The sequence below is a fragment of the Haematobia irritans genome, chromosome 1 (assembly GCF_050003625.1).
Source record: "Haematobia irritans isolate KBUSLIRL chromosome 1, ASM5000362v1, whole genome shotgun sequence".
In the NCBI taxonomy this organism is placed as follows: domain Eukaryota; kingdom Metazoa; phylum Arthropoda; class Insecta; order Diptera; family Muscidae; genus Haematobia; species Haematobia irritans.
In genome coordinates, this window is record NC_134397.1 from 212,624,880 (window position 1) to 212,635,957 (window position 11,078).

General features: G+C 30.4%; 1 protein-coding gene across 1 annotated transcript in view; it reads left to right on the forward strand.

Annotated features, from left to right (window-relative positions):
* The window catches only part of PH4alphaMP (prolyl-4-hydroxylase-alpha MP), a 42,313-nt gene extending 34,699 nt beyond the window's left edge, over positions 1-7,614 (forward strand). The window contains exons 3-9 of the mRNA XM_075292739.1: positions 341-497; positions 624-808; positions 888-1,045; positions 1,110-1,568; positions 6,847-6,903; positions 7,018-7,183; positions 7,253-7,614. Coding sequence (XP_075148854.1) covers positions 341-497; positions 624-808; positions 888-1,045; positions 1,110-1,568; positions 6,847-6,903; positions 7,018-7,183; positions 7,253-7,362 — 1,292 coding nt within the window. The 3' untranslated portion in view covers positions 7,363-7,614. The remainder of the gene's footprint in view (positions 1-340; positions 498-623; positions 809-887; positions 1,046-1,109; positions 1,569-6,846; positions 6,904-7,017; positions 7,184-7,252) is intronic.
* Positions 7,615-11,078: the final 3,464 nt, after the last annotated feature.

The window sequence follows — 11,078 nt, forward strand, 5'->3', positions numbered from 1 at the left end:
TTTGAGGGTGCAGACTCTCTTTGACTTTTCAGTCCATTGAGATAGGTTAGGTTAGGTTAAAGTGAAGTGATACAATTTATTATAAACAATGTTATTTTTTGTGAGCCGATTGATATTTTTCTATTTTCCTTCCATATTGGTGATTCGTTGGAACCCTAAGAAAATCCTTTGTTACCTCTTTTCGAAATATTTTTGTATTCTAGCCACTGTGTATACCATTTGGTAATCAGCTGAACAAGTCCTTCCTATTTGCCATATTTTCCAATATCTTTTCCATCATTCTCGTCAACATTATTATACTGCCATATAATATCGAACGGATTTTATTTTTTTTTTATAGATTTTCTTCACAACATTGAGGATTTTAAGAAGAATTTAAGTTTTCCCACTGAAGATGATATGGTGGGTTCTACGAAAGCTTTGGTACGTTTACAAGATACCTACAATTTGGATGTGGCTCAAGTGGCCAGTGGTATATTGAATGGCATGAAATATGGGTAGGTAAATTAATGACTTGACTGAGGGGAGAAGGTTGGCAGTCATTTAAATCTTAGCATCATGCTAACAATTGTTTATTATTTATTTAATTAATATTTATTTTTTATTTCATATTTACTATCAAGATCTCCCATGACATGGCAAGATTGTTTTCTGGTGGGTGAATATTTGTATGCCATGTACGATTTCAATCATACGATACCATGGTTCAAACAGACCACCAAGCTATTACAGAATGACATCAGACTTGCTGAAGATCAAACAGTATTGGATTTTTTGGAGACATTAATTGACTATTATCGTTCAATGGGTATGATATGGTATAACCCAATCAAAATATGATTGTAATTGTGAAAATTTATTTTTTAACTTTTTCCGATTATTTTAAGGTGATTATGAATCTGCTGGGGAATTGTGTGACTATATTATATCTCGAGATCCAGAGCGAAAAGGTCTAATAGCAAAGAAATCTGATATACAAAAGGAAAAAGACAATATGGCCAAAGAAACTAAAGACAATAAAACAGAAAAGACAAATTCTGAAAGTGTAAGTCTTAAATTTCTATAGAGAAGAAAAAATCCCAAAAAAAAAATACCTTTATAATTTTTAGGAAGCCACAGAATATCAACTTTACCGTAGTGTATGCCGTGGTGACCATGAACATATCATTTCCGAGCAACAAAAATTATTATTCTGCAAATTACACACCAACAATAATCCATATTTGTTTCTTCAACCTCAAAAATTGGAAGAATTATCTTTGGATCCATACATCATCTATGTCCATGAAGTTCTCACCGATAAACAAATGATGGTGGTTAAGGAAATTGCCAAACCCCGTATGAATAGATCACAAGTTTTCCGAGATACCGAAGATGAAATTCATGAAAATAGTGATTTTCGAATAAGTAAAACCGCCTGGCTGGATTATGATGAACATGAGCATCTTCAATCAATGCGTCTATTTGTTGGCTATATATCTGGTTTGAATATTGACGTTGTGGAGCAAATGCAGCTTGTCAACTATGGGCTAGGAGGTCATTATGGACCTCATTTTGATTTCTTCTTGGTATAGTATTACTTACAGGGTGGCTGATATTTAAGGCAACAAAGTAATATGCTATATTTTTTTACTTCATTTGTAACATATCAAAATATTGGTTAAATTCTGAGTCGACGTAACGATGTCCGTCCATCTGTGGAAATCTCACTGAACGACTGAACAACTTCTGAACGACTTAAAACTAGGCATATATAGTTGCTATTGATGTAGGACAGATGATATTGAACGTGGCCCATATCGGACTACTTTTACTTATAGTCCCCATATAAAACGACCCCTAGATTTGACTTCTGAAGCCTTATGGAGGAATAAGTTTCATCGGTGCAGGGCACAAAAGATTCGGCTTAACTATCGTATAAACTTTTTATTTTTATTGCTCAAAAGCACAAAATATCGGAAATAACATCAAATTTTACAATCAGTTTAGATTTGTTCGAATTGGCCACAAGATTGCCACAGTTGATAGAATTCTACCAAAAATGGTAGATATTTTACTTATTGGTAAATTGGTAGAATTAGCGATGTTTTGGCACATTTGCAAAATATTCCTCTCTAATTAAAAGGTACCTCAGAAATTTTTCTATGAAAATAAAATTTTGACTAAATTTTCTATAGAACTAAAATTTTGACAAACTTTTCTATAGAAATAAAATTTGGAAAAAAAAAAATTCTATAGAAATAAAATTTCTGTAGAAATAAAATTGTGACAAACTTTTCTATAGAAATAAAATTTTGAAAAATTTTCTTTAGAAATAAAATTATAAAAAAAAATCTATAGAAATAAAATTTGGGCAAACATTTCTATAGAAATACAATTTTAACAAAATTTTTCTATAGGAATAAAATTTTGATAAAATTTTCAATAGAAGTCAAATATTGACAAAATTTTCTATAGAACTAAAATTTTGGCAAAATTGTCTTTAGAAATAAAATTTGGACAAAATTTTTATACAAATAAAATTTTGACAAACATTCCTATAGAAATAAAATTTTGACAAAATTTTTCTATAATAATAGAAAAAAATTATAAAACTTTATATAGAAATAAAATTTTTATAAAATTTTATATAGAAATAAAATTTTTATAAAATTTTACATAGAAATTAAAATTTTGTCAAAATTTTTTTATAGAAATAAAATCTTCACAACATTTTCTATAGAAATAAAATTTTGACAATATTTTGAGAAAATTTTCTATAGAAATAAAATTTTCTATAGAAATATTTTCACAACATTTTCTATAGAAATACAATTTAGACAAAATTTTGTCAAAACTTTCTACAGAAATAACATGTTGACAACTTTTTTTGGCCAAATTTTCTATAGGCATAACATTTTGAAATTTTCTATAGAAATAAAATTTTGCCAAATTGTTTTATAGAAATAAAATTTTGACAAAATTTTCTATGGAAATAAAATTTTTACAAAATTTTTCTATAGAAATAATATTTTGACAACATTTTCTATAGAAATAAAATTTTGACAAAAATGTATGTAGAAATAAAATTGTGACAAAATTTTCTATAGAAATGAAAATTTGCCAAAAATGTCTGTAGAAATGAAATTTTGCCACAAATGTCTGTAGAAATAAAATTGTGACAAAATTTTCTATAGAAATAAAATTTAGACAAAATTTTTTATAAGAATAAAATTTTGATAAAATTTTCTATAAAAGTCAAATTTTGACAAAAAAATTTTTATAGAAATAAAATTTTGAAAAAATTTTCTATAGAAATAAAATTTTGAGAAAATATCTATAGAAATAAAATTTTGGCAAAAATGTTCTATAGAAATAAAATTTTGGTAAAAATTTTCTATAGAAATAAAATTTTAACAACATTTCCTATAGAAATAAAATTTTGATAAAATTTTCAATAGAAATAAAATTTTGACAAAATTTTGGAAAAACTTTCTAAAGAACTAAAATATTGACAATTTTTTTGGCCAAATTTTCTATAGGCACAGAATTTTGGTAAAATTTTTTATAGAAATAAAATTTTGACAAAATTGTATATAAAAATAAAATTTTGACATTTTCTATAGAAAAAAATTTTGATAACATTTTGGTACAAATTTTTATATAAAATAAAATATTCACAATACTTTCACAAAATTTTTTAAAATTTTCTATAGAAATAAAATTTGGACAAAATTTTCTATACAAATAAAATTTTGACAAACATTCCTATAGAAATAAATTTGAAAAAAATTTTCAATAGGAATAATTTTTCTATAATAATAGAAATAAAATTTTGATAAAATTTTCTATAGAAATAAAATTTTCGCAAAGTTTTTTTATAGAAATAAAATTTTGACAAAATTTTCTATACAAATAAAATTTTGACAATATTTTGAGAAAATTTTCTATAGAAATAAAATTTTTACAAAATTTTCTATAGAAATAATATTTTGACAACATTTTCTATAGAAATAAAATTATGACAAAATTTTTGCAAAATTTTCTATAAAAATAAAATTTTGACAACATTGTCTATAGAAGAAAATTTTGATAACATTTTGGTACATTTTTCTATATAAAATAAAATTTTGAAAAATTTTTGGAAAAATTTTCTAAAGAAATACAATTTTGACCAAATTTTGGCAAAATTGTCTATAGAAATAAAATTTGGACCAAATTTTCTATACAAATAAAATTTTGACAAAATTTTCTATAGAAATAAAATTTTGACTTGAGCTATTTTGTTTTCTATTCGATCTTTTTGTGTTTATATAATATTTTAATAATATTCTCTATCTTAAGCTTGGTAAAAATATAGAGTATCACTGAAATAAAATTTTGACAAAATTTTCTAAAGAAATAAAATTTTGAAAAAATTTTCTATAGAAATAAAATTTTGAGAAAATATCTATAGAAATAAAATTTTGGCAAAAATTTTCTATAGAAATAAAATTTTGGCAAAAATTTTCTATAGAAATAAAATTTTAACAAAATTTCCTATAGAAATAAAATTTTGATAAAATTTTCAATAGAAATAAAATTTTGACAAAATTTTGGCAAAACTTTCTAAAGAACTAAAATATTGAAAATTTTTTTGGCCAAATTTTCTATAGGCATAGAATTTTGGTAAAATTTTTTATAGAAATAAAATTTTGACAAAATTGTATATAAAAATAAAATTTGGACATTTTCTATAGAAAAAAATTTTGATAACATTTTGGTACAAATTTTTATATAAAATAAAATATTCACAATACTTTCACAAAATTTTTGAAAATTTTCTATAGAAATAAAATTTGGACAAAATTTTCTATACAAATAAAATTTTGACAAACATTCCTATAGAAATAAATTTGAAAAAAATTTTCAATAGGAATAATTTTTCTATAATAATAGAAATAAAATTTTGATAAAATTTTCTATAGAAATAAAATTTTCGCAAAGTTTTTTTTATAGAAATAAAATTTTGACAAAATTTTCTATACAAATAAAATTTTGACAATATTTTGAGAAAATTTTCTATAGAAATAAAATTTTTACAAAATTTTCTATAGAAATAATATTTTGACAACATTTTCTATAGAAATAAAATTATGACAAAATTTTTGCAAAATTTTCTATAAAAATAAAATTTTGACAACATTGTCTATAGAAGAAAATTTTGATAACATTTTGGTACATTTTTCTATATAAAATAAAATTTTGAAAATTTTTTGGAAAAATTTTCTATAGAAATACAATTTTGACCAAATTTTGGCAAAATTGTCTATAGAAATAAAATTTGGACCAAATTTTCTATACAAATAAAATTTTGACAAAATTTTCTATAGAAATAAAATTTTGACTTGAGCTATTTTGTTTTCTATTCGATCTTTTTGGGTTTATATAATATTTTAATAATATTCTCTATCTTAAGCTTGGTAAAAATATAGAGTATCACTGAAATAAAATTTTGACAAAATTTTCTAAAGAAAAAAAATTTGAAAAAATTTTCTATAGAAATGAAATTTGTACAAAATTTTCTATAGAAATAAAATTTTTGCAAAATGTGTTATAGAAATAAAATTTTTACAAAATTTGCTATAGAAATAAAATTTTGACTACTAGTAGGGCGGTCCACAATATTACCATCAGCAGATTTCTGATGGCCAATGGAACTTTCTGCTGACGCCTTTGGCAAGTAAACCCGATCATTTTTTTGTTTACTACTCATTTCGAAACGGTTTCCCATCGGAGAAAACCAAATTGAGTACCAATCCATTTTCATACAAGCGAAATAACTCCTTAGCTCCTTCCAGTCTAAATTTTTTTTTACATCGTTGAGCTAGAGGTGTGCGCGTGACTGAAATTTCACTCACACTCACGCACATTCACGAAGCAAATGTTTATTCACGCACGATACGTGTGGTAGCCAATCCTACTCACGCACATTCACGAAATGAAAAACAGTACTCACGCACGCTCACGCACGAACTACTTTTAAAGATTCACACTCACGCACGATTCACGACAATTCACGTGATTCACGACAAATTCACGAGACTCACGACATTTTCCAAACGGAAATCAGCAAATGTAACAAAATTCAAAAATAGAATATAGTTCGAGAGCTAAATTAATTTCAATTTACATACGAGTATGAATTAAATATTGATTTTTATCGTAAGCGTGAATTTGCAGAAATTTTATTCACGTACACTCACGAACCGATTTTATTTCTCACGCACGCTCGTGCGACATATTCATTTTAGTCCCATTCATGCACATTCACGAGAGTTCCTACAAATTTTGTTCACGACTCACGTGATTTACGCGTGAATCACGCGTGACACGCGCACTCCTCTACGTTGAGCTCTTGCACTTGTTGGAACTTCAATGGATTTAGTTCAAGCTCAACTTTCAACATGTGATGCATCCGTTCTAGCAATATGTTCAGGACACCATCCACTTTGGTGTGGATTTCGATCAAATCTGGCCTTCACTATTCGCATTATTTCTGGTGTACTTACCTTCAGTTTTGGACACGAGGAGGTCCATTGAGCAGCGATAAAAGAGAAGTTCACCAATGTGGTATCACAATGGACTGAATAGTCAAAGTGAGTCTAATACATTGGGCTGCCACCTAGCCTAACCTAACCTTTGCTTAACTACATCATGAATAACTTAATTTCTGAACGCAATAAATTAAAATGCTTCAAGAATAAAATATGGAATGTATCAACTGTTTAGTAATTATAGCATCTTGAAATTGTTTGCAATACATATCAGCTACCCTGTCGAGATTATCATTAAACTGCAATTATAAAAGTATGGTCCATATTCCAGGAACCCACTTGGTACTCGCCTGAGATTGGTAATCGGATTGCCACAGCTATGTTTTATGTAAGCAGATATGTGATTTTTTTTTTCAATCTACAATTAAAATCCCTGCTCGGGCGCCATATAATAATAATTAATCTTTGTTATTATTTTTATTTTGTTCAATACCATTTTCAGCTTTCTGATGTTCAAGATGGTGGTGGAACTGCTTTCACATTTCTAAATACTTTAGTTCGTCCGCGGAAGGGTTCTTTGCTCTTATGGTATAATTTACATTCCTCAGGTGAACCCGATTATCGTGTAAATCATGGCGCCTGTCCTGTACTCAAAGGTTCAAAATGGAGTAAGGGTTTACTAAAGCAATTACCTGTTTAGAAAATTATTAACTTTTTTATGCTTTTGGTATTTGCAGTTGCCAATATATGGATAAGAGAACGAGCCCAAATTCAATCAAAGCCCTGTGATCTTACGGATAATCATGACAAGTCATTAATTTATAAAAAATATGCATATAGAGATTAAATGAAAAACCAACTGAATTTTTCGGAAATATATTTTTATTTATTTATACGATAAGAATATACGTTTGCACTTTTAGTGCAGGGTGCAGTATTTGTATGGGCTATTCGTAACCATATTGGACTGTTCTTCTATCCAGAAAATTTAAACCGGGCAAATCTCATCGGTGTTGCCAGGTTGAATTGTGATAAGTTGATAAATAATTGTACCAGGAAAAATTACTAATATTTGAATAAAATATAAGCGTTAACTTTATTTCCATATTTATTATAATCATTCGATCATCATGTAAATACTAAATCAAAAAGTCTAAAAAAAATTAATAATCTGGAGACAAAAGGTCAGGGAAGTCCCAAAATGGGCAGATTATATACATCTGCTAAGGGATTGTTATGTCGCGGTGATAAGATAGGGATCAAGAAGCAATATGATCACTTCACCCAGAGAAGCAATATGATCACTTCAAACATGCGTTTCAAGGGCATGATTCTACTTTTTGACGGAGAATATGTGACATATTTGTTGCAACCGTGCTATTTTGTTGAAAGTCATGTTTCGGCAAATATATATATATGTTTAGTGAGAAAACAATTTTATTCCGATACAAAAGTTCCACGTTCCCATTCTTTTTCTGCGTGTAGATACGAACGTCATAGGAAAAGAAGACGGATATTCTAGCAGTAGTAGGATCCCAGCAAAAAATATTTCAGCAGTAAAATTTAGTTGCGCTTTTTGGTATAAAGTAGGCAGTGCATCCACACTCACTTCGGAGCAATATTGTTATTGAAATGAGCAATTATATCAGCGCTATGTTGAAGCTGCTATAAATCGGGACATTGCCATTTCTCCATTTTTTGCTGGGATACGCGATAGGGAAATACAGAATAAAGATTGCATAGGCATATGCATAGCGGTACGATAGGGATAGAGTAACGATAGAATAGGGATATGATAGGACAAGACTATGGTAAGGATAGGAAGGAGATAGAATAAGGATAGGACAGGGATAAGACAGGGATATGATAGGGATAAGATAGCGATAGAATAGGGAAAGGATAAGGTTAGGATAGGATTTGGACAGGGATAGGGTACGTATAGCATAGGGATACAATTGGGATAGGAGAGAGACATAACAGATAGGAATAGAGATATGATAGGGATTCGCCTGGATTATCCCGGAATTTCGTCTACATTCACAAAACTTGACAAATATCGGAATTTCAATTACTAAAGATAGGATAGGATTTGGACAGAGAGTAGGTATAGAATAGGGATATGATTGGGATACGATAGAGATATTATAGGGATAGCATTGGGATGGGATAGAGATATAATAGATATGATAGACATAGGATAGGGCTAGAATAGAGATTTGATAGGATGGTGTTAGGGCATGGATAGTATAGGGATAGTATAGATATACAATAGGAATAGGATAGGATAGGGATAGTATAGGGATAGGATAGGGATAGGATAGTGATAGGATAAGAATAGGATAGGGAGAGGATGGGATGGGATAGAGATAGGATAGGATAGGATGGTCTAGGGATGGAATAAGGATAAGGATAGGATAGGGATAGAATAGAGATAGGATAGGGATAGGATAGGAATAGGAATAGGATAGGGATAAGATAGGGATAGGATAGGATAGGGAAAGTGATGGAATAATGATAGGGGTAGAATAGAGATGGGATAGGGATTGGATAGGGATGGAATAAGGATAGGATAGGGATTGGATAGGGATAGGATATGGATAGGATAGGGATAGAATACGATAGGCTAGGGATAGGATTGAGAAAGGGATGGAATAATGATAGGGTAGAATAGAGATAGGATAGCGGTTGGATATGGATGGAATAAGGATAGGATAGGGATAAGGATAGGGACAGGGATAGGATATAAATAGTATAGGATAGGGATATGATAGCGATTGGATAGAAATAGGATAGTGATATGATATGATAGAGATGGGGTAGGATAGGAATAGAATAGGGATATGATAGGGGTGGAATAATGATAGGGGTAGAATAGAGATAGGATAGGGATAGGATAAGGATAAGGATAGGGAATGGATAGGATAGGATAGGGATAAGGATAGGGACAGTGATAGGATATAAATAGTATAGGATATGGATATGATAGCGATAGGATAGGGGCTGGATAGAGATAGGATAGTGATATGATATGATAGAGATGGGATAGGATAGGAATAGAATAGGGATATGATAGGTATAGGGGTGGAATAATGATGGGGGTAGAATAGAGATAGGATAGGGATGGAATAAGGATAGAGATGGGATAGGATAGGGATAGGATAGGGATAGCATATGGATGGGATAGGGATAGGATAGGGGTAGGGTAGGGATAGGATGGGATAGGGATGGAATAAGGATAGGGATAGAATAGAGATAGGATAGGATAAGATAGGGATTGCATATGGAATAAGGTAGGGAAGGATAGGCATAGGGATCTGGATAGAGACAGGATAGAGATATAGACAGGATAGGATAGGGACAGGGATATGATATAAATAGTATAGGATGGGAATATGATAGCGATAGGGATAGGATAGGGATATTATATGGTAGAGATGGGATAGAATAGGAAAAGAATAGGGACATGATAGGGATAGGGGTGGAATAATGATAGGGGTAGAATAGAGATAGGATAGGGATGGAATAAGGATAGGGATAGGATAAGGATAGGGATTGGATAGGGATAAGGATAGGGACAGTGATAGGATATAAATAGTATAAGATAGGGATATGATAGCGATAGGATAGGGATTGGATAGAGATAGGATAGGGATTGGATAGAGATAGGATAGTGATATGATATGATAGAGATGGGATAGGATAGGAATAGAATAGGGATATGATAGGTATAGGGGTGGAATAATGATAGGGGTAGAATAGAGATAGGATAGGGATGGAATAAGGATAGGGATAGGATAGGGATGCGATAGGGATAGGATAGAGATAGGGTAGGGGTAAGGATAGGATAGGGACAGGGATAGCATATAAATAGTATAGGATAGGGATGTGATAGGGATAGGATAGAGCTAGGATAGTGATATGATATGGATAGGATAGATATGGAATAGGATAGGAATAGGATAGGAATAGGATAGGATAGGGATAGAATATGGATAGGATAGGGATATGATAGGGATAGGATAGGGATAGGATAGGGATAGGATAGGGATAGGATAGGGATAGGATAGGGATAGGATAGGGATAGGATAGGGATAGGATAGGGATAGGATAGGGATAGGATAGGGATAGGATAGGGATAGGATAGGGATAGGATAGGGATAGGATAGGGATAGGATAGGATAGGGATAGGATAGGGATAGGATAGGGATAGGATAGGGATAGGATAGGATAGGGATAGGATAGGGATAGGATAGGGATAGGGATAGGGATAGGGATAGGGATAGGATAGGGATAGGATAGGATAGGGATAGGATAGGGATAGGATAGGATAGGATAGGGATAGGATAGGGGTAGAATAGGGATAGGATAGGGGTGGAATAAGGATAGTGAAGAATAGAGATAGGATAGGATGAGATAGGGATTGCATAGGAATGGAATAAGGATAGGCATAGGGATAGAGACATGATAGGATAGAGATATAGACAGGATAGGATAGGGACAGTGATATGATATAAATAGTATATGATAGGGATATGATATCGATAGGATAGGATAGGAATAGAA